We start from the raw sequence: 25,027 nt of genomic DNA on the forward strand, positions 1-25,027 counted from the left end.
GTGTGTGTGTGTGTGGACAAAAATGAAGGCGCTGATGATGATGATGATGAAGATGATGTTGTTGTTGCTGATGATGGTGTGTAGGGGGAGGAGGAGGAGAAGGAAGAGGAGGAGGAGGAGGATGGCAATGATGGTGATAAAAGAAAACACGCGGAGTATAAAAGATAAAATAGAATGCGTAAACAAGGACATTGAGAGTCGTGAGACAAAACGACCACCCCTGACCATCTTGCCCTTTCACGAGGCGGCCAGGTTAGTATCAGACACACGTTTCATATTGTTTTGATTTCGGTAATCGAGATGTAAACATGATAACGGTTGGATCAATAAGGCCATGTCATGGGATTTGTGACTGGGTACGATTAAAAATCAAAACTTCAATTGTAGTCACACTATTTGGTTAACTAGTATTTTAATTTTTTTTTAAAGATGAAAATACACGTTAAATTCAAGAAATCTCTTACGTCTCGTTGAAGCGTCCTCGCGGGAAGACAGCGCAGGAAATAAATAATACTGGCTTTTCATCGCAAAAATAGATTGGACTTGGTATATAATATAATCTGTGATATTTGATGTATGATCACGGGTCTTCCCTGAGTGGAAACCATGCTCCATTTTCTGCGCTATTCACTCTTAATATTTAAATTCATACTAAATTTGTCATCACTTGCTTCTCTGAACGGTATTGTAAACCGCAGTCGGCACCAAGTTCGATGCTTTCACGCAAAAAAGTTAGGAATTTCTAAACTGATGTAAAAAGTGTGTCTACACCGTCGCCACATCATCATCTTCATTATCATCAAACATCGTTTACTTTCGCTTTCAAAATAATAAAGGTCTAATCTTTACAAGCCGGTGACAAAGAAGAAAGAGGGGATCATATTTGTTGTTTGGTCTCATTGTAACGCGCACCGTAGTGATATCAGTTACACAAACACACCATTTTTCTTGTTTTTATATCCCCTTTTGCTTGATCGATTGAGAAAACAGCGTGTTATTCTTACTTCAAATCACGTGACTTTTTACATTTCCTTTCTCACCATCATCGCTAATAATACAAGATGAGTTCCCCAGCTGCTTCACCAAACTTCCAAAAAGGTGTTGTCAAACAGGTAAATGTTGTCATGGACTTGAGAATTAATTTTATGTATTTTCATTTTATTCTGCGGTAAACAGAAATTAAATGTTGATTAAAATCCAATAGATAATTGTTATGAATTGGATCTGCCATGCCATCTGCTTCAGTTTGAGAAGTCAGTTTTTTTGTCATTTTCGTCCCTCATTTTTTACATTTCTCTGCTACTCTGTCTGACCGTGCCTGTGAGTCATTGTTGACTGTCTTGACACCTTTTACAATTTACATTTTGTAGCCGTCAATAAAGCCGCTTTCAAGTTCAAGAGTAAGAAGAAGGTTTAAGAATGTCTATCCATGGGCCTGAGGTTGAGACCGGAGGGGAGGCTATTGGGCAGCTCAAACTCAAACTGCTCTCTTCATCTACCTCAACCTTTGTTCTATTTTCATTTTCTTTTTCTTCTAGCCTAGCAATCTTTCCGTCATTAAATTGAATTGAATTAATGTAGATGGTTCAGGCAAAGTATTCAGTTTTGCCAATTCATCTTTCAAGGGTTTTTAGTCTGTGTGGTAGCACTGTGGATCACACACTTGAAACCAATGTCATACGAAAGAGCTGGCAACACAGATTACAAAACAGTTTGAATTTTGTTTCTATCTTGATTAGAAATGTAGTTACGGCAGTTCAAAGTCTGAAATTTCAGACCGATTTTTACCCCAAAATTACCATTGCAAAGTTGTGACCGAAAACGCGTGATGTTAATAAAAAATGGTTAAAACTGTCAATATGGAGTTCTTATCATATATTGTATACCAAAATGTTCGTCTTATCGAGGACAATGCATTTACATTAATAAAGAGGAAGATAAACATTTCAAATTAACACATTATTACATAATATGACGAAAATGTTACATAATCAAAAACTCGGCTAGACGTAAGAAAGAATTTGCTCTATCACTTTTGGATTTATCCCCAATATCTCACTGAAACAATTGCAAATATTTACCCTCTTTTAATTAATACATAGAGAATAAAAAAGGGTTTGAGAGTATTTAAATGAAAAGATATAAACATGTTGTAGTGTAATGACATAATGAGTTTATTTTTACCTATGGCAATTTAATTGCATATAAATAAAATGGTAGATTGAAAAAGTTCAAATAAATTGAAACAGATTCCCTATTATAATTAGAAGGAAAGTTCTGGCTTTTAATACTTTAAAAAATTCTGCTGAACCACTTTGGGTTTATTGCTATTACATCATTTGAACTGACAATTAATAATAATTTTATCCCCCCCCCCCCCCCCCCCCCCCCCCCTTCTCTCTCAATGTATGGGGGTGTCAAAACTAATAGAACTTCTTACCATGATAATTATTAAGGCTAAGGCCTTTAAAATATGGATACAAATGATAAACATACCTAAACATATGGGAAAGAAACTTGATGACTTGATGGCAAAGTAAAATAAAATTAAATAAAAGCAATTGGTATTTTTAAACTATCGATATTATTAATATCGAATTTCACAAAGAGAAGAAATATACGAACTTTTAAAACAAAAACTATAAAATGCCTATAAATAAAGTTGGAAAGTATGTATTCAAAATAAAAACATAGTAAATAATAGTACTGAAAATATTATGGACTAAATTTAACATAATACATAACTAAATTTAAAATATCGATATGAATATCGATATCGCCCGGCAGCCATGATGAGAAGATAATGTAAACAAGGCATTTCGGCGCAGAGTTAAAAGGTGTCTGCGCCCTGAAATTTGGCATGAATAAAGTTTAGATGTTATTCTAAAAACAAGCGTTTAAATTTTAAAAACACATGCGGTAAATAAAAAAATAAATGCATTTGAAAATTGCCAAATTTTAACTTCATATAACTTCTGGAATTATTAATGGATTTTTCCTTAATTGGCACCATTTAAAAGGAAATTGAAAGACGAAAATAATGAAACCAAAATATCTGCGATATTCCTCTGTATAACGAAGTTATGCATCTTTAATTGAACCCCCCAAAACGTGAACGGCAATTTCCAGTCACAACTTTCCTATGGGCGAGTTGGGTCAAAATTTGACTGCCACTGCTGCTGCTCACTAAACTGCCTAATCATAGTAGATTGTTGGCAAATCTTTCCAGAATCTGTCCAACTCAGCTTTGAAGGCATTTACACTTTCAGCATTCACAACTCTCTCTCTGGCAAGTTATTCCAAGTATTAATTGTTCTAACAGTAATTGCTTCTTGTCCTAAGTCTGCTGTGTTCTTTTTCTAATTTCGTTGAGTGTCGCCTGGTAGGGCCTTGATTGTTGATCTGAAGTTCATTTAACCCTCTCGTGTTCAGATTCTTTTTGGGGGAGTAGATAATGAGTTCCCTACATGGCCTTGTCAATCATGTAACCATCCTTTGATGATATAAGCCAACTCTTTGATATCTGCAGTCGCATTTTTGTTTTCTACTGTCACTCATGGCTAAACTTCGCCCAGAAACGATTTCATAGGTCCGTCCATCACCAAATTTCAAACTTGTTCTCGTGAGTTCTTAAGTTTTTTGACCGAAGAACGATTGGCTACTGAGCATCTTGACCTTTCAACGATTGGTCGTTCTGACAGCCCACTGTCAACAGCCGTCAACAATGAATTGATTCATCGTTGAGGCAGTGGAAGACGGCCATGGAATAGTTGCGTCACAATCGCCACGTTGGTGAATAAATTATCCAGGCATAGTTGATAGGTAAAAAAGCCAAACTATGTTCTAGTTACATTTGAAAGAAACAAAGTATATCACTGATCTCGTCTCTTTGAGATTTAAAGAATGATATAAAAATCAAGAAAATAGACCGATAAATAAAAAAGTTGTTAAAAAAAGCTAAAATAAACAAAAGCAATTTTTAAAATCAAATTTATTCGTAAAACAGTTGGTTTTCAACCGATTTTTCTGAAACAAAGACCAATGTACTTCTTTTTTCAAGCTGATTTCAGCAATGTGACTTTCAAATTCCTCAGAATTATATTTTTTACTTTTAGATTTTAGCTTTTAGGCCTACTCAAAAAGGTGTTATATTCCTTGCATAACAATAGCATAATACATTGACGGGGAGAAGCGTCTTTTTATCGGCCAGCTGGATAGATAACCTATGATTGGTCGAAGACTTTGAAACGCTTGATTCACAATTCTACACGAATGGACGGTGGCGGTAAATCAAAGAGGTGAAACAAATTTATTTACCGACTATTTTTCTTGATGCTAAAATTACAAAGTAATAATTTCGCATCAGAAAAAATAACTCTGAAGTTCCTATCTCTTTATTACAATAAAATTGATACCTCGAATGACAAAATCGACCCACAAATAAGGGAGTTATAAATTATTCATAATATTTTTTAAAGTTTACAATAATTGTCTTCAAAGTCATTTTTCATCACCAAAGTCGTAATTTTTTACCGATTTTTACCAAACAAAGTGCAATGTCAATGATTTTCACCCACAAATAAAATAGGAGGATCCAAATCGCAATTTCTGAAACATTTTCTTTTCTGTCGGCAACTTTATAAAAATCAAAGCTGAAAACATCCTGCGACAGTGACAGGGCCTGTCATTTCCTTCACAATGATTGGATTTTTCTTACTGAGGCCAGTTTTGGCTACCCCGCCCATGAATATTATGCCGTTGTTGGTTTGAATCTTAAAGAGTTAAGTCACTTTGAAATGTTTGGGCTCCATTTGGATTATCACTTCTTCAGAAAAGTTTCCTCTCTTCTTAGGCTTTTTTTTATTTGTGGGATTGTTGATATATTATACTGACTCCAACCAGTACCTGTCACGGCACAGACATGTACTGTTACTGTTAGATAGATTGATGTCTATCTTTGTCACAGATTTGTTGTAGATGGTATTTTCTCTTATAGAAGCATTTGATCACATTGTGTGATTATTGTATATGTGCAATAAGTTGTAACTGTAGCGTAGCTGTTTGACTATGTCCCCCCCCCCTCCCGCCGGTAGGAATATTGATGGTTTCTGAATGTGTGGACTGAGATATAAATAAAGAGAATTTTGTATCCTTTACACGATAGTGCTATGATCAGACAAATCAATCTTCTGTGCACCTGTATACTCAGACTCAGACACCTCATCTGCATGCACATCGCTATTATCTACCCTGATTTAAAATGTATGTAAAGTATATTGATTGTCAAACTAAGACAAAGTTCTTTTCAATCATTCAGTTTTTCAATTTCTTTTTAAAACATCTAAATTTTTACTGTTTTTGATATTATGCAAAAGGGAATTTCACAACCTAGGCGCTATTATTTATGCTTAAGTATTTATTATGGAATGAAGACAGAGATTTATTAGAGATTTACTAGGTCTATATTGAGATGCAAGTTCATTTAACTAAGATGAATGTAGGGCATGAAAGGAGCTACAGCAATGACACTAAATCTTTACTCAATGCACTGCTTCGCTGGCAGACAATGCAGAATTTTCAGAACAGGGGAGTTAGGATCATCACACTTCGATAATATCACCAATCTAGCCATCTTGTTCTGAACTTTCTGCAATCTTTCAATAATATAACTGGGACGTTGTAAACATTTGACATATATTATACATTGCTAATGACATTGTATTGGGAGTAGGAATCTTGTAGGAGGTGAAATCCCAATCCAACGTTGTCAAAGTGGACAAGAATTAAAATATTCAATGTATGCACTATTTTGCTTGACATTGAGTTTTTAGTCATCCTCCAGAAGCATATGGGAGTTATCCCAATTTCTCAACTATTAAACGAAAGTACTTTCCACCATGCCCAACAAATCCAGCTGCCTAATTTCTGATCGATGGAGAGAGGAAAATGTGTCAGCAAAATGCATCCACTTACAGTGTAGAGCTGTGAATATAGGTAGAGATTGATGGGATCCCAGAAAATGATTTCCTTTGGAATCATAGGAAAAGTTGACTTAAAATTTTTTTTTCAAAATTAATATTTCATCTACATACCTACAGGTGCTGTCAGGAGACACAATTATAATTAGAGGACAGCCTAGGGGTGGTCCACCTCCAGAACGTACAGTATGTTTATCGAACATTACTGCTCCAAAGCTTGCACGCAGACCAAATCCCAATATCGAAGGCTCTGTAGAGACCAAGGATGAGGTTTGTATTTTATATTGTGCAGTAATCTAATGGCAGAATTTAGTTGTACAGCAGAATTGCAGAGATACCTAAATTTCTTTTTGATTTGAAATGATCCTGGCATCAGGGAGGAATTATGATTTTAAGGAAGTTCTCCATCATTACTATGACAGCAGTTCATCATCACTATCCCACCACCACTACCATCACAGCATCATCATACATGTAACATCATCGCAACTGTAGCACCATCATACATTATTGATATTTCCAACATCATGGAAGATTTATAGCTAGCACCGTCATTCCCATGACAATATGATATTACAAATATCGGCTATGATGCTATGATTATGACCAACATTGGACCCCTTTGAATCCCTAACATTACTGACCACTTTGAGTACAACCATAGCATCATTGGCACCATCATTATCATTAACTTAGTTACTAACACATAACCAAATCAATATCACATCACCACCACCATCATCACATATAGTTGGGAGTAGGAGTTTCTTACACAGTGGTTAGAGACTGTGTAGAAAGTGAATGCTTAAATCGACTCATTATGATAATAAGGATTTTTGTTAGAATTAATATTAATAAATATAACAATTTCATGTTTAAAGTTATTAATTTCTGATTTTTAAGTAAAAATCCTTATATTTTAAGACAGCCTGATTGCTTGGCTTAATAGAAAGGCAATTCTTTATGTGTAACAGAGTTAATCTATTTCAAATATACATTAGATTGATCGGTATTGTAACCTCATCATTGTTGATTAAACTGCTGGTAATGGATTTCAAATTAAAAAATCATTTCAGCCATTTGCTTGGGAGGCTCGTGAATTTCTCAGGAAGAAGTTGATTGGCAAGGAGGTGGTGTTTACAGTGGAATACCAAGTACCAGGAACAGGAAGGGAATATGGTATTGTTTATCTTGGAAAAGGTATGGACTATATGATTGAAAAGATTTACCTAGTAATTTGGAATTTGGTTATTATTATTCAGCTATTAGGTCATAAATGGCTTGATTTGGATAGATAACATTTGAATGAATTAGTATTGTTTTCTTTGTTACTTTTTTTTTTATAATTTACTTGTGGGTGCATGGATGGATTGGTTTTCAGGTTTGCAAAAAGCAAGAAGCTGCAAAGCCATGGGTGGGTTGTTTGTTAGCAGGTCTGATATTTCAAGTCTTTGTTGCTTACACTTACAGTTTCGCCAACTCTAGTATATTCATTTCTGAATGCTCATCCTTATTTTTTTTTAATGTAATATAGATTTCTTAAAAAGCCTATGGAGCTTTCTTTTTAAAAAAATATAAGTTTAGACTCCCAAAAGGGCATCAAACGATGAGGTTCAATAGTAATAAAGAGAGAGAAAAAATAGGTTTTGTTTACATAAAAGGAGCAGTTCTGTTTTGTTCAATCATTTTGTTTTTCTTATAGACTCAACAGGTGAAAATGTAACTGAGCAACTTGTCAAAGAGGGACTTGTTGATTTGAGAAAGATGGGCCTAAAGGCAGATGAGTAAGTACTTACTATACAGCGTCATAGGATATTCAATTGATGTTCAAATTTATTTATTTATTCTTTAAATGCAAGAAATCATCGTTTCAAATTGAAGATCGCTTAGATTAGCTTTTTTGAAACTCAACAAAATTCTTGAGTTAACATTTTGAATTGGATCATCGTACATTTCAAAACAAATGTAAATCAATAGGGATTTATAATGTCCAATTGTATGTGTAGTATTTCAGATTTGTACATATATAGAGTTGGTGTCAAACTCAATAAAAGTCCCAGGCCAATATCATGGAATAGAATGTTTCATAATATTTATAGGTAAAAAGAAATTAAAAAAAAAAATAAACCAGACCATTTCATTATTTTTCTTTGTTAATGTAAATCAACTAAACAATGGGTATTTCATAAGAAGAGGTGGACTATGTCTTCATTTTTGTAATTTACAAATAAAATGAAATTCAGAGACATTCACAAGTTATGTTCGAATGGGGAGATTCAAAATATTTTATAGTCTGGATTTTTATTTATTTAATTGCATTTCTTTTATTCACAATTTAATTATTATTATTATTTTTTTTTTTTTTCTTTTTGGAAACTTTTTCGTCATTTGAGTCCTTCTGTCTCTAGCTGAAAATTCAATTTTTACATTTCAAATCTCACTTATATGTTGATTCACCCAATGATCTTTTTTCTTTTCTAAAAAAACAACAAAAAATATTAGTCCAAATCAACAACGTCTTATCCATTTGGAGGAAGTTGCTAAAACTGCTGGCAGAGGAAAGCATGCAGAGGCAGCTGTTTTGAAAAATCACGTAAGAGATATCAAATGGACAATTGAGGATCCTCGAAAGTTTGTAGACTCCAAAAAGCGGAAACCTATTGAAGGTACCTGTCAAATTTTTATTTCTTTGACTTTTTGTTTAGGAACCAGCTGTCCAGTTGTTAGCCCTAACGACTACAAGCTTTTAAATTGAGATTTAATTTATGATAGAAATTCTAGCTTCACATTATTTTAAAAATCTGGTTGTACGCTATTGAAGTTGTATTTCCTTTTTTATGCAGAAAAGTAAGTGTCATAGTTTCTATTTCTTCTTTATTTTTGAATCATCATTGTGACTTATTGACCAAGCGTTAATGTCATCAATTATTTTTTTTCCAGCTGTGATAGAGCATGTGAGAGATGGTTGCACTGTCAGAGCATTTCTTCTGCCATCATTTGATTATGTGACTGTCATGTTGTCAGGAATCAAAGTAAGTGAATTATTAAATATCTTTTTCATACTTTTTCCTGCATAAATAAAATGCACATTTCTAATGGATTCAGACTTACTACTATAATTAACGATTTTTCACCACATGCTAATGTTAAATTGTTTCTCTCTGAGTCAAGCAGTGTTCTTAATTTGGTGCTTTTTGGTGGAATTCTGTCTTATCCAGCAGCTCAGACATTTTTCCCATCATATCCGATGTTCATTAACTTTTTTCTTTTTTTCAAAAAAAAAATTTTTTTTTAAAGCATAATCTCCGAGTTTGTTTTACCATTTCATGAATGGGGAGTACTTTTGGAGGCAAAATCAACGCCATCGTGTCGTATGTCATAATTTGACACCTGTGTTCATTGCATGAATTTAATTTCGTAGGCATTCCCAGTTCTATGCCATCAAGACATGTTTGCACCAAGTGTCAAAAGTGACACAAGATGAGTAGTTGTCTTGGATAAGACGGTGGTCAACAGGATAGGGGAAAAGAATGTGGTGAGATTATGTTTTAGGGACTTTTATTTATTTAGTTATAAATGTAGAATTCTTAAAATACTCTAATAATTAAAACGAGAGAGATATAAATCCATATAAATAATATATTACAATAAGGAAGTATACTTGACTTAGGAAACAAAGAATAAAGGGCTGATTTTTTATTTGATCTTTTCTTTCTCTATTTTGCAATTTATGTAAATTTCATGAGTCTAAAAATTAGTTGAATGACCACTTGGTTGGAACAACCAATAAGTTGTAGCATAAGGCATGAGACTGTTATGTCTTTTGAACCAAAAGTTTATCATCATCTCTTTATGTTGTAGTAAAGTGAAATTTTTGGTGCTATAAATTTTATGGTTGAAAGGATAATTACAACTCATGAGATATTCCTTAAAATTTAAAAATCTCATGCTTAAATTTTCTTCCTTTTTTGCCAAATTGCCATTATCATCACTGGTAGCCAATTTTTCAGACTTTTTGACTTTTGCCTGTTATGAGCACTGGTCAAGATTTTCAATGATGCTTGTCCTGAATTTTTGTACTTGTACTATTCATTTGTTGATGTACTGTAGGTTAATTAAGACTTAATGATAATGACTTTCCAGAGCAGCCCATAAAAGCAGCTAGGAAGGAGGGGGGGGGGGGTTGTTATTTCAATGAAACCTTTGAAGCGGGTGGTTGGATGGGAGCATCACCCTTGAATCATATACCTATGATGTTCGCATGGGTGTACGATCCGATATTGATGTCGTTTCTTCTTCTCTTTACTAGCCTATCCTGCTTCTTTGGTTTGTGATTGTATTTTTGACAGGGGATTTTTTTTTTTCTGTAAATCTTCTGCCTGTTTGTTCTTGGTTATTTATAATTTAGCTTACGATATCTTTAGGTTATGATTTTTATTTACATTTGTACTATTTTTGTTAGATTGCTTGTTTTTTTGTTTCAGCGGTCTCTCATATAACCTCAATTGTGTTGGAAGAGACCTAAAGCAACAAACAAACCTTTGAAGTTCACTTTACTCCTGCCCCTATTGAATTAAAAGTTATAAACTGATGGTAATATTTGTGGTAAATCTGTGAAATCAATTTAAGCAATGTTTTTATTTTTATTATGTATTTTTTTAATGTTTCCACCTACACATTAAAAAGAATATGCCAAATTATTTTCTCCCAGTGCCCCATGAATAAACAAGATGCCGATGGCAAGCAGGTTCCTGAGCCATTTATGGAGGAAGCCAAGTTCTTTACAGAGTCTCGACTTTTACAAAAAGATGTTAAGATCATTCTTGAGGGTGTGTCTAATCAAAATTTACTGGGGACAGTATTACATCCTGTAAGTATGAATTTCAATTAATAACTCGTTGTCCAACTGCTATTGAATAAATTGTAATAGTATCAGTGATGGATTAAGCTGATCTAAGCTACACAACCCCATCCGGTTTTTGGAATATAGGTTGTGGGATAAAGGCTAGATGACTGATTAGATATCAGACCTTGGCCAATCGCATTCATTAGGTATATAAGTAGATGATGTTGCTTTGTTTACCCTTTGATAAAATGTCACTACTACATTTCTGAAATGGTTTAATTTTAGGGAACAGAAGCCAAAGTAATAGTCTTCTAACACTGATCTGATTGCTAAGTGGGTTTTACATGACATGTAACCCAAAATTTCCTGCGCTCATTGAGGTAATGGAATTATCTTAAACCAATGCAAAATGTTGTCCTTGACAACAATGTTGAATCAAGGCCATATTTGCATTCAATTATCAGACCTGAAAATATGTGCATGCTAGTTTTACACCATTCCACAAAAGTCAAAGTGTCCTGTAAGAGAGTTGGTGGAAAGAGTTGTTCGACTACTCATTTTTTTTTTTTTTTTACTGTTCTCTGTTTATATTATAAAATATTGGTTTTGTTGTTTTTGATTTATCAGCATAATGTTATGGATTTTGTAGTATAAAAGATTTTAAAATGAGAAAATAGTAAAGACTAAGATCGAGACCAAATTGAAAAAAAAATGATGTTCTGCCTTAATATGATTTGATTTTTGTGGTTCTTTATGTTAACAATTCGACTTTTCTCAGACAAGCCATCTTTGTGAAATGATTTTTTTAAAACCTTAGTCTGGGGTCCACTTAAATAATTTCTTTCCCCCTCTCTTCCCCTGAGTGTGATATTTAACCCCTGATTCGCCTATTAGGAAAGTTTGAGTGAGTCTTGTGTACATTGAACCAATCTTTCAAGTTGTATCCCTTATTGTTTGATTTTGTCCAAATTTTGTTGTTTTTTTTTCAAATTTTCATTTTTACTCATTTACTTCAGGATTAAATAATGCATCTCAACAAGAAAAATTCTGTCAATAGACACCATAATCAAACTGGGTTAAACTTACATCTGTCATCCCATGACTGAATGAAAAGTAAGAATCTGTCATCATTGTTTTACATGGATGTCATAAATTTACCTGTCTTGGATACTTTCAGAATGGCAATATCACAGAATTCTTGTTGAAAGAGGGTTTTGCAAGGTGTGTTGATTGGTCTATGGGTGTTGTCACACAAGGCATCGACAAATTGAGAGCTGCAGAAAAGTAAGACTTAGTAGAAAAGTAAATATAAAAAACTAAACTGTTTTTAAGATTATGACTAAAAGGATGTGCCATAGCCCTGAGTTTTTCAATAAATCCAGCCATATCTAGTTTATTTTTTATCATAAAAGGAGTATTTATTTTTATTTAAACAAAAGAAAATTCCATCACATACACCTTTTTTTTATTTGACAGAGCTGCAAAAGAAAAGAGACTCCGGATATGGAAAGACTACAAGCCTCCAGCAAATGCCACAGATGCCAAAAGCAAAGCTTTCCAGGCAACGGTAAGGATTTTCAACCTTTTAGAATATTCACTATTTTTGGTTTGATACTTAAATCACCTCCAAATTCTGGTATGTTTCCTTGACACATGTATGGTGAACTAAAGCTGTCTACAGAAAAGTTTTTTATTATTAGTGATATTTTCATCATTATTGTTATTAGTAATATTATTAATATTTTCATTGTTATTATTATTATTATTATTATTATTATTATTATTATTATTATTATTATTATTATTATTATTATTATTATTATTATTATTCTTTTGTTTTTGCTATGATGAGTGAAAATGACAATGAAATCATGAACCAGAGACTTTAAAATAAAAATGTTTTTCAATTCCCATTTCCAAGGTTGTTGAAATTGTTAATGGAGATGCCCTTGTCGTCAAAACTGAAGACAAGTTCAAGAAAGTGTTTTTGTCCAGCATACGTCCTCCCAGGTAGTATTTCTTTAAGATTCTTTTGTTTGTTATTTTTTTTTAATGTTTTTTTTCTTAAATATTGATTATTTAATAACATTTTTTCTTGTGCTTGTTAAAAGTATTTTGTACATTTTTGTGATTGTAATTTATTGTCTCTCAACCCAAAAAATGTCTTGGTTACAAAAGGAGTCATCTGTATTGAATTTTCTCTTTTTACTTCTTCATTGTAGACTATCCGCTGAAGCCGCAGAAGCAGCAGGAAAGGAAGAAAATAAGAGACCAAGGCCACTTTACGACATTCCTTACATGTTTGAGGCCAGGGAATTCATGAGAAAGAAGATGATTGGCAAAAAGGTGTGTAAATCTGTTCATATATATTTTTATTGATATATCAGTATTTATCTCAAGAGGTGCAAGGTAATCGAGCAGTTAAGGCACTGCATGGTGACCCAGAAGTTCCTAGATTCTAGCCCTGCCTCAAGCACTTTTCTTTTTTTCTCATTGGGCAAGATTTTTTACCCCCAATTTGCTCACTTTGGACAACAGGTTTGATTCCTGTACTCAGAAGTTTTATCCATCAATAATGAAACAAACAGTCTGAAGGAAGAGACCAACGGAATCACATCCAAGAAAAATGACACAAAAGTACTTTTTAAAATCGCAAATGGTCTCCTGAATAAAAACACTGGCTCAAAGAAATGCCATCCATCAGACATAAATGGATTTGAACTAACACAGCGTTTTAACAAATATTTTAGAGACAAAACATGCCAAATACATCCCAATTTGGACAAGGAACATTGCAATATCATAGACATAAGGAAAACCTCTGAGAAAACTGACAGTGCAGTTCCCCTTTCATCTTTTGAACTCAGGCCACAAGAGAAAATAGTAAAGCTCGTTCACAATAGCCCAAACAAATCATGCCAGCTCAACTCAATACTGACATGGGTTATAAAATCGTACATCAATGAACTTGCGATCTCCATAACATCAATTGTCAGCTGCTCTATTGTGAACTCTGACTTCCCCCACAAACCTAAAAATGGCTCACGTTACACCATCGATAAAGAAACCATTCCTTGACAAAGGCAATCTAAAAAAATGATTGACCTTTATCCGACCTTAATTTTAAAAAATCCAAGTTGATCGAAAAAAGAGTGCAAGATCACATGGTAATGTAAGGAACAATTTGTCGTCCCCTTTCCTATCCGTGTCCAGAATAGGCTATAGCACTGAGACTGAGATGGCACTCTTTAGGGTCCACATTGAAAAGCTAGAAATGGACAGCAATGTCATCCAGTTCTTGCTTGATCTTAGTGCTGCCTTTGATACTGTCGACCACACCATCTTGTTGACAAAACTCACTGAAAACTTTGACATCGAAGGATCTGCTCTGAACTGGTTCGCTGAGTATCTCACTGGTCGGCAGCAAGTTGTCATTATAGATGGAACTCAGAGCTCTCTATCACTGCCTCAATTTGGCTTTCCTCAGGGATCGACCACTGCTCTTTGCAATATATACACCTGTCCACTAAAAGATATTCTCTCAGTATCTGGTGTTAACCACAACTATTTCGCCAGTGACATGCAAATTTATGTCCCTGTTTCACATAATTCCAGAGAGTCTGCTTTGAAACAATTGGACACTGCACACAAATGGCCAATCTATGGATGAACACGAACAAGCTCATATGTGACCCTCCGCCTCGAAACGGTGTTAAGTCGGATTTTTCAATTTTGGGTTTTGGTACCCAATCATAGCTTATATTATGCTTAAAATTTTGATACCAAATTTATAAAATTCTGATTATTCATTGCCCAACTATGACCGTTTGAAGTAGGGAGAGTGTAAAAACCAAGTTTTGAGAAAATCGACTTTGAAGTCAGGCACCGTTTTCACACATAATCAAATCAATGGGCAAAGATAACTCCTCAGATTTGACGAGAATAATAACATTTGCAGAGACGCCAATTTTCAATTTGACTCACAGGAATTTCAGACACCACTCGGAGGAATTTCAATGCCGAAAGTGGAATTTCCGCACACACAAAAAGGGAATTGGGATGATATTTGGTATTGTGTTTACATATTGTATAGATCTAAATAGATAACTGATTACAAATATTTTCTGATATATGAACACATTGCCAAATACAACCCCAAAGTTTCCTTATTTCAAGTGAAGAAAAGCACCAAAACATAATGCTGGTAGTGAGGATGATGTTGTGTTGGTGGTTGTAGTAGTAGTAGTAGTCGTAGTAGTAGTAGTAGTAGTAGTAGTAGTAGTAGTAATAGTAGTAGTAGTAGTAGTAGAAGTAGTAGTAGTAGTAGCAGTAGTACTAGTAGTAGTAGTAGTAGTAGTAATAGTAGTAGTAGTGATGATGATGATGTCATAATGGCTGTTGTAGCAGTAGTAGTGGTAGTGATGATGATGTGGTGGTGGTGGTGACTGTGGTTGTAGTAGTGGCAGTGGTTGTAGTAGTAGTTATGGTGTGGTGTGGGGGGTTGTAGTAGTAGTGATGATGTAGTGGTACTGGTTGTAGTATTAATGACGATGTGGTGGTGGTGGTTGTAGTAGTAGTGGTATTGATGATGATGTGGTGGTTGTAGTAGTAGTGATAATGATGTGGTGGTGGTGGTTGAAGTAGTAGTGGCAGTGATGATGTGGTGGTGGTGGTGATTGTAGTAGTAGTGGTCGTGATGAAGATGCGGTGGTGGTGGTTGTAGTGTGTGTGTGTGTGTGTGTGTGTTTGAGAGAGAGAGAGAGAGAGAGATAGTGCTAAAAGTGCATCAAGTGATAAGTAGAGCAACACGAACTTTAAAAACCAACGAGGCTAAAGTTTGAGGTCAAAGTATTTGTTATTAGCTATTATTGGCAAGTGCAGCCTTGGAAATGGTGGCTCTCTGAGAGAAAATCAACTCTTGTTTTGAATGTTTCACTGATAGTAGCTTTTTAAAACTTTAAATATATATAACTTATCGTCAATACTTATGTTGAATTATTATGTTTTCATGTAGAAAAGTGATTGTAGTTTATGAAACAACCAAAAACTGAAATTTGATCATTTTGACCATTTCCACTTTAAAACCGGTTTTCTTCGCTTTCCAAATCTCGACTTAATACCGCTTCGAGGCGTAGGGTCACATATTAAATGAAGAAAAAACCGAGCTGTTAGTTTTGAAGACGAAAAGTTTGCCCACGATTGTTGAAAGCATCAATATCCTTGAAAACAACATCGACAACTCAACATCCGTCAGAACCTCTGTGTCTACTTTGATGAAAATCTTGACATGACCACGCATATCACCAAAGTTTGTCAGTCAGTAAACTACCACCTGAGAAACTTAATTCGAATTAGAGATCTGCTTGACAATGATCACCCATGCCTTGTGAATAGTCGTATCGACTATTGCAATGGACTCTTATCTGGTTTTCTCGCTAAAACAAATAGGGCTTTGCAAGTGGCTCAAAACAACACTGCTGGAGTCATATCCAGGACCTGAAGATATGAGAGATTAACCCCGGTTCTGAAATTTCTACATAGGCTTCCAGTTGCTCAACAAATCTAATTCAAAGTAGCCTGCACCCGCTACAAATGCTTACATGGACAAGCTGTTGATTATACAGGGCTGAGAATCTTCCGCCTAAATGGTGGTTTATCTCCGCCCATCACCATCACTATTCCGCCTTTTAAAAAGACTGACCACAACCACTACATCAACATCCCTATCACCACTACTTTTACAACCACCACCTGTACTACAACAACCATCACATCATCATTCCTATCACCATTACTACTACAACCACCACCACATCATTATCCCTACCACCACCACATCATCATCCCTACCACCACCACCACTACAGCTACAACCACTACTACAACTACCATCACATCATCATCCCTACCACCACTACTACAACAACCACCACCACATCATCATTCCTACTACCAATACAACTACAACCACCCCACATCATCCCTACCACAACTATTACAACCACCACCACACCATTATTCCAACACCTCTACAGCTACAACCACCATATCATCATCCTTATCACGACCCTTCTACAACCACCATCACATCATCATCCCTACCGCCATCTTTTCTTACTACTACTACAATATGTTGTAATTACACTTTCAACTTTTGAAATTCCTCCAAGTGGTGTCAGAAATTATTGCGAGACACATTTTTGATTGCATCTCAGTAAATTTTTAATGAAATTCAAATTTATACGTTATCGTCGCATAGATAGGTCTTGAACTCATTTTTGTGACCACTCATTCTCACCCCTGAACCATCATGACATCATCACCATCTCTACCACAACTACCACCACTACGACAGCAACTATCACATCATCATCAATAACACCATCTCCACAACCACATCATCACTGCCTTCATTGTAATCTGTACCACCTCAAGTGCAAGCGCCACCACTATCGCAACATCTTCCTGGTGGGATCTTTTGACTTGCATGGATCAGAGTTGCTTTCTGTACTCATCACTACATTCACTTTGAGCTCTCGCTCTCTCTCTCTCTCTCTCTCTCTCTCTCTCTCTCTCTCTCTCTCTCTCTCTCTCTCTCTCTCTCTCTCTCTCTCTCTCTCTCCTCTCTCTCTCTCCTCTCTCTCCTCCTCTCTCCTCTCTCTCTCTCTCCTCTCTCCTCTCTCTCCTCTCTCTCTCTATCCCCTCTCTCCCCCCCCCCCCCCCCCCCAGTTCTTTAGCCTCAATAAGTTTTCACTTCATCTTCATGTACTTAACAATGATACACACACCACGCACACACACACACACACACAGAGGATTCAATTAACCCATTAATTTCCTGGCAATTGCCAACATGAAACATACGTTAACTTAATATTTACGATTAACAAATAAAGCACATACACACCTAATAATCAAGTTCGCTCAGTACTTTAACCTCGGTTAGTTTTTCACTTTAATCTTTCTGTACCTATCACTATATTCACTTTGAGCAGTCTCTCTCTCTCTCTCTCTCTCTCTCTCTCTCTCTCTCTCTCTCTCTCTCTCTCTCTCTCTCTCACTCTCTCTGTGTCTCTCTGTCTGTCTCTCTCTCACTCACACACACATAAACACACACACACACACACACACACACACACACACACACACAGCTGGGTGGGGTTCCTGACCAAGGGGGTACATACTATGTGTTCTATCCCCTTATATCTGTTTTCCAACATGCTTTCTGTCTTTGTCTTGGAATGAGATTACTTGGTTTTGTCCTGGCCCTGGCCAGAGTCCTAACTGGAAGAGAAACAGTCAATGCACAGTTATTGTTTTGGTAGATGATATTTTTTTCCTTGTAAATCATCTCTCTATTATGTATTATGATATTTGTTATTTTGAATGTATAATGTAAGCATTTGAGTGTATTTCTCTTTGTGCCCGGATGAGACTTATAGGTGATCTCAAACTAATTACATTGGTGGTATGCTCTTGGAATCTACATCTGATCCCTTTTTGTTCCCTTCCCCTATGTCTTACTTTTTCTTGGGTGCTTTAATTGTAATTCTAGAACTTTTTACTATCCCATTTTCATCCTTTTTACTGGCGCTGATATGACCTAAATGTGTTGCAAGCGCTGTAAACCCTTAAAAACAAACAACAAAACACATACACACAAACACACACTATCTTTCCTTCTGTCAGACAAACCTAAATCTATAAAGCGGATCATATCCTTTTCACATCAGCCATCCTGGGTGGGGATCCTGACCTCCCATAGTGGGCGGGGGGTACATACTGTGTCTTCTTTCCCTTTATATCTGTTTTCCAACATGCTTTCTGTCTTTGTCTTGGCATGAGATTACTTGGTTTTGTCCTGGCCCTGGCCGGAGTCCTAGCTGGGAGGGAAACAGTCAAATGCATAATTTTTGTTTTGGGAGATATTTTTTTCCTTGTAAATCATCTCTCTGTTATGTGTTATTATATTTGTTATTTTTAATGTATAATGCAAGCATTTGAGTGTATTCTTCTTTGTTAGATTTTGTGCTCGTGTCTGGATGAGACTTATAGGTGATCTCAAACTAAGTACATTGATGGTGTGCTCTTGGAATCTACATCTGATCCCTATTTGTTCCCAGTTCCCTTTGTCTTACTTTCTCTTGGGTGCTATAATTGTAATTCTAGAACTTTTTACTATCCTATTTTCTTCCTTTTTACTGGCGCTGATATAACCTAAATGTGTTACAAGCGCCGTAAAACCCTTAAAAACAAAAACAAACATCAGCCATCATTCTCTCTTTTCACCTTCAAGTACACACCTTATCACCACCACCACCACTATCAGCATCATCATCACTGCCACTACTACTACAACCACCACCATCGCCACACCATCATTTCATGAAGCACCACCCTTACTACAACCACCTCTACCACATCATCATCATCACCATCATTGCCACCACCACTACATCATCACAAAACTATCACCATTAAAACAACAATCACTACCACATCCTTACCACCACTACTACAACCTCCTCCAACACAACAATATCACCACCACCACCACTTCTGCAACCACCACAACCACATACATTATCATTACTGCCACCACTACAACCACATACATTATCATTACTGCCACCACTACAACAGCCGCCATCATATCATTATTACCACCACACCTATCATTCATTTTAATTTTAATATTTTATTCGTCATAAATTGGTTTTGGAACTTTACTTGTGTTGAAACAAGGGGTATTAGGATGATTATAGATCTCAATAGATTATATTTTGTTTGCAGAAATTCCTGTTTAAGCATTGAAATTGTTCGGAATTGTTTCTGAAATTTACGTGAGCCAAATTTTAGTTGGTGTCTCTGGTCAACTTGAAACAAGGGATGTGAGCATTAGTGAATCTGTGAATACGGGAGATGTATGTGGTGACTACCACTACTACTACAACCATCATCACATCATCATCCTTACCACAACTACTACAACCACCACCACATCATTATCCCTACCACTACCATTACTATAACCACCATGTTATAATTATACTTTCAGTTTTTGAAATTCCTCCGAGTGATGCCAGAAATTGCTGGGAGACACTTTTTGGATTGCATCACAATAACTTTTAATGGAATTGAAATTTATAGGTTATTTTTGCATGGATGGTTCTTGATCTAGCGCTGAAAAATTTCCTCCTTTTTAGTGACCAGTCATTCTCACCCCTGATTATATCAAATCTCTCTTAAACGTCAGTATGCCATTTAAAAAATCCTTGATCCTCCCTTTCCACTCAACTCGAAATATTAGAAGGTCTACATCAAGAATAAAAAATTTCCAACAGCTCCAAAATTCTGGAATTCTCTATCTTCTACAACCAGAAACTCTCCAACTTTATACTTTTTAAAGTCTAATTTAAAGACTGAAGCCTTTACTTAATTTAATTTAATGTTTTTCAAATTTAGTTTTCAGTGCTGTACTTTTTATTTTATTTTCCTTTTGTGAAGACGTGTTTTTTTATAAGGACCTTAGAGCATGGTTTCATGGAATTTGTGCGCTTTACAAATGATTTATTATTATTATTATTTTATTCAAAACACGCTAAACTTTTTTGTCTTAAACAAATTCTATTTTCTTTCTGCATGTATTAAAATACTTCTGAACTGTTTGCAGTTTCTGGTCTGGGTGGGGATCCTGACTTCCCATAGTGGGCAGGGAGGTACATGCTGTGTCTTCTATCCCCCCATACCCGTTTTCCAATTGTTTCCTGTCATTGTCTTGGAATGAGATTACTTAGTTTTGTCCTGACCCTTGCCGGAGTTCCTTGGCTGGGAGGGAAACAGTCGAATGTCTAGTTATAGTTTTGGGAGATGATATTTTTTTACTTGTAAATCATCTCTCTGTTATGCATTGTTTTATGTTTAGTTTATTTTATGATTGGTAAACATTTGAGTGTATTCCTCTTAGTTGTGACCTGTGCTTGTGTCTGGATGAGACTTTTAGGTGATCTCAAACTAAGTACTTTGACCGTGTGCTTTTGGAATCTACATCTGTTCCCTATTTCAACCAATTCCCCTTTGTCTTACCTTTTCTTTTGTGCTTTAATTGTAATTCTAGAACTTTTTACTATCCCATTTTCTTCCTTTTTACTGGCGCTGATTTGACCTTAATGTGTTGCAAGCTCCGTAAAACCCTTAAAAAAAAACATGGTCTATTTGCCTTACTTGTGCTGTAGTCCCAAATTTTAGACTGGATGTATGTTTTTTTATTTATTATTTTTTTAAAAGCTATCTTATCTTCCTATTTATTTGCGCTGATATAATACAAGCAGTGTAAAACTTGATTTCTAAAGCATTTATCTCCTTCATTTTTCATCTCTTCCAACAATTGTAGGTGTCTATCCAAATAGATTATGTTCAGCCAGCTAAGGATGGTTTCCCTGAAAAATGTTGCTGCACAGTCCTCATCAATGGAGTGTAAGTATATCTGAATTTAGTTTTATTTTGATAGTAAGTTGAAACAGAAATTAATCCTCTATTCCCCAGCACCATATCTCTGTTTGACACAACCTTTAAGCGACATCAAATGACTTTATTATAGTGGCTGCAACCTTACACTTTTAATTAAATTTAGATTGCTTTATAAAAGAGTTTTTAAGTATCTTTTGGTCTTCATCTAATTGCAAATAATTATTTACCATTTTGAAATTATGTATAATTTCTGTTTATTGTTTTTTTATTTTTTTTCTGTTGCAGTGTCCTTCTATAAATCTTTTATTTTTGCTCTGTAGAAATGTTGGAGAGGCGCTTGTCAGCAAGGGATTGGCAACCGTTATAAGATACAGACAAGATGACGATCAGCGTTCTTCCCGTTATGATGATCTACTCTTGGCAGAGTCCAGGGCCATTAAAAAAGCAGTTGGACTTCACTCTAAGAAAGAATCACCTCTTCACAAAGTTGCAGATATATCTGGGGTAATTTTGATCACCAGCAGTGATTTTTATCAACAGTCTATTAGTTTTGATACTTTGTGGAGGTATGTTTATTTTTCATTATGAAATATCTTGTATATGATGTGGTTAAGGCGGCCTATTTTTAAAAATTGTTTTTATTTTATTGAAATTATTTCTTTTACATAATGTTTCTACTCAAAAGTTGTTGTTTTTTGTTTTTTTTTCTGGTTTTTTTTTCTTCTTCTTTCATCTTGAGCTATTTTGCCACTGTGGAAACTTGTCATTAATTTTGTGAGTGATGGTGGAAGTTCATTTTATTTTTGTTGTTGAAAATTAAAATGTTATTTATTCGATGATATTAGGATGCACCAAAAGCCAAGCAGTTCCTTCCCTTTTTGCAAAGAGCTGGGAAATCACAAGCAGTTGTTGAGTTTATAGCAAGTGGATCTCGTTTAAGACTGTACCTTCCAAAAGAGACATGCCTCATTACCCTACTAGTCGCAGGTAAGGTACATTTAGGATTTATGGACATTGAAGTCAGTTATCAAAGCTTATGATTTTTTGATGATTTTATCTTTGCTAGTCTTCAAAATATTTTCATATAGGTTTAGTTTTATATTAATTGATGATGGGATAATGTATTTTAAAAATCAATATTATTGACTGAAAGAAATGTATAATATATTTTGTTATTATTTTCAACAATGGCTAGTTGATATGTATAATTGGATGAATATGTCAGTGATAAGTTGTTGAATAGTTGCAAATGAAGACAAGAGGTGACTTTGAGCTGAGGACGAGGAGTTGAATTTGGTCATCTTTGTTTTCAATGCAAAATTTTTAGAGTGAATAGTTTTTTATTTCAATATTTATTTTTAGGAATTGAGTGTCCTAAGGGTGCCCGCTCAATCAATGGCCAGAACTTCCCAGCAGATAAATATGGAGATGAAGCTTTACTCTTTACAAAGGAAATGTGCATGCAAAGAGAAGTAAGCCGATTGAAAAGATATTTTATACATGCTTTATGCTGTCTTGTTATGGACCCAATTGCTATATCTTTCCAGTTATTTTCTATTTAATTAAACAAAACTGTCAATTAGAGGAAATGAATCTTCAGATTAAAAAAAAAATCGGATTTGAATGGGGTTTTTTTGTTGTTGTGAAAGTCTTCTTTTTTGTTTTAAGATTTAAGGTTTGTAAATTGGTAAAAGATGAATTTTCTTTTTTGATAAATGCATTTTAAAATGTTTTTTACCTCTGAGAATATTTAAATCGTAATGACTGGATGCACATTGCTTATGTCTAAATTTAGGTCGAAGTTGAAGTGGAGAGTATGGATAAGGGTGGAAACTTCATTGGCTGGTTGTTTGTTGACGGTGAAAACTTGTCTGAGGCTTTGGTTGAGGCTGGTTTGGCTAAAGTCCATTTCACTGCAGAGAGAAGCCGTTTCTACAATGCCTTGTTGAATAAAGAGAAACAGGCCAAAGAGAAGCAGTTAAAAGTCAGTATTTTTTATTTCATCGTGTTTGTTTGTGTGTGTGTGTATATTAGTCTAGTCGAAGCCAGTAATTGTAATGTCGTTTAATCAGAAGACCCATTTATTTGGAATGATCTGTCTGTGTCATAATTTTTTAGATTTAATTTCTACTTGAGATTGTGAGCCAGTTAATTGGAACGAGTTCATAGCTTCATTGAACTTTTTTTTACCCTTTTTTCAAATAACCTCATATAGACTAGAATTTTTTCAAAGAGCAATAATCAGGGCTGAGAATCTTCTTCCTAAAGGCGGATTTCTGCCCATTACAACATCACAGTTCTACCTTTTAAATAATAAAAAAAAGATTAAGGTGACTCTCCACAACCACTACTTCAACATCCTTATCACCACTACTATTACAACCACCACCGCATCCTCATTCCTGCCACCACCACTTCAACAACCAACACATCATCACTCCTATCACCACTACTACTACAATCACAACCACATCATTATCCCTACCACCATTACTACTACAACCACCATCACATCATCAAGCCTACCACCACAACTATTACAACCATGACCACATCATCATCCCTACCACCAATACTACAACCACGACCACATCATCATCCTTACCACCACTACTACAACCACAACCACATCTTCATCCCGACCACAACTACTACAAACACCACCACATCATCATCTCTAAGACCATTACTACAACAACAACCACCACCACCACATCATCATCCCTACCACCAATACTACAACTACCATCACATCATTATCCCTTCAACTACTTCTACCACAACCAACACCACATCATCATCCCTACTACCACTACTACTACAATCACCACCACATCATAATCCCTACCACCACTACTACTACAACTACCACCATATCATCATCTCTCCCACAACTACGACAACCACCACCACACCATCATCCCTAAGACAATTGCTACAACAACCACCACCACATCATAATCCCTACCACCACTACTACTACAACCATCAACATATCATTCCTACCACCAATACAACTACAACTCACCACATCATCCCTACCACAATTACAGAAACCACCACCACATCATTATTCTTACCACCACCACTACTACTACAACCACCACCACATCATCATCCCTACTACAATTACTACAACCACCACCACATAATTATTATTACCACCACTACCACTTCAACCACCACCACATCATCAGTACCACCACCACATCATCATCATCTCTACCACCACCACTACTACTACTACTACTATCATCATGCCTACCACCACTTCTGCTACAACTACCACCAGTACTACTGTCACATCATCATCTCTTCCATCACCACTACTGCTAATAATGAAAGTATTATTGTATGTTCTCAATCAACATGTCCATTGAGTCTCTTACAACCAATTCCCTTTTATACTTTATCCTTTATTTTTACACCTCTCTTCTTGACGTCTTGCATGTAATGGCAAACTTTGAGGCAAGCAAAGCGAAAGAAGTTTTGTATGACTATTATATTTACCACAATTACCATATCAATACAATTGCTACTAAATTTACTACATGGCGAAATTTTTGATAGATCATTCCATTTATGAAGGTCATCCAAAGAAATAGGTTAATTGGAACACTGCTTATTGTAGGCATTTCTGTGCAACCTCACTGTTCCAATTAAGTGGTTTAGACAGCATTTATTTGTGTGTGTGGTTTCTTTGTTGTTTGATTTTTATAAATGTGTCTCTGTG

At 35.3% G+C, this 25,027-nt stretch overlaps 1 protein-coding gene and 1 long non-coding RNA gene across 2 annotated transcripts in view; one reads left to right on the forward strand and one right to left on the reverse strand.

The window, feature by feature from the left end:
* Positions 1 to 604, reverse strand: part of LOC144968585 (uncharacterized) — a 9,609-nt gene extending 9,005 nt beyond the window's left edge. The window contains exon 1 of the long non-coding RNA XR_013644610.1: positions 465 to 604. This is a non-coding gene — a long non-coding RNA (uncharacterized LOC144968585). The remainder of the gene's footprint in view (positions 1 to 464) is intronic.
* LOC144968584 (staphylococcal nuclease domain-containing protein 1-like) overlaps positions 565 to 25,027 on the forward strand; it is a 32,588-nt gene continuing 8,125 nt past the window's right edge. Inside the window, exons 1-16 of the mRNA XM_078907086.1 lie at positions 565 to 1,112; positions 6,099 to 6,248; positions 7,055 to 7,178; positions 7,681 to 7,762; positions 8,481 to 8,644; positions 8,919 to 9,010; positions 10,690 to 10,848; positions 12,002 to 12,108; positions 12,301 to 12,391; positions 12,746 to 12,834; positions 13,047 to 13,170; positions 21,218 to 21,300; positions 21,615 to 21,798; positions 22,140 to 22,281; positions 22,657 to 22,766; positions 23,090 to 23,278. Of these exons, the coding sequence (XP_078763212.1) occupies positions 1,062 to 1,112; positions 6,099 to 6,248; positions 7,055 to 7,178; positions 7,681 to 7,762; positions 8,481 to 8,644; positions 8,919 to 9,010; positions 10,690 to 10,848; positions 12,002 to 12,108; positions 12,301 to 12,391; positions 12,746 to 12,834; positions 13,047 to 13,170; positions 21,218 to 21,300; positions 21,615 to 21,798; positions 22,140 to 22,281; positions 22,657 to 22,766; positions 23,090 to 23,278 (1,941 nt within the window). The 5' untranslated portion in view covers positions 565 to 1,061. The remainder of the gene's footprint in view (positions 1,113 to 6,098; positions 6,249 to 7,054; positions 7,179 to 7,680; positions 7,763 to 8,480; positions 8,645 to 8,918; positions 9,011 to 10,689; positions 10,849 to 12,001; positions 12,109 to 12,300; positions 12,392 to 12,745; positions 12,835 to 13,046; positions 13,171 to 21,217; positions 21,301 to 21,614; positions 21,799 to 22,139; positions 22,282 to 22,656; positions 22,767 to 23,089; positions 23,279 to 25,027) is intronic.

The sequence above is a fragment of the Berghia stephanieae genome, chromosome 3 (assembly GCF_034508935.2).
Source record: "Berghia stephanieae isolate SIO BIC M18660-M18661 chromosome 3, UCSD_Bste_1.3, whole genome shotgun sequence".
NCBI classification, from domain to species: domain Eukaryota; kingdom Metazoa; phylum Mollusca; class Gastropoda; order Nudibranchia; family Aeolidiidae; genus Berghia; species Berghia stephanieae.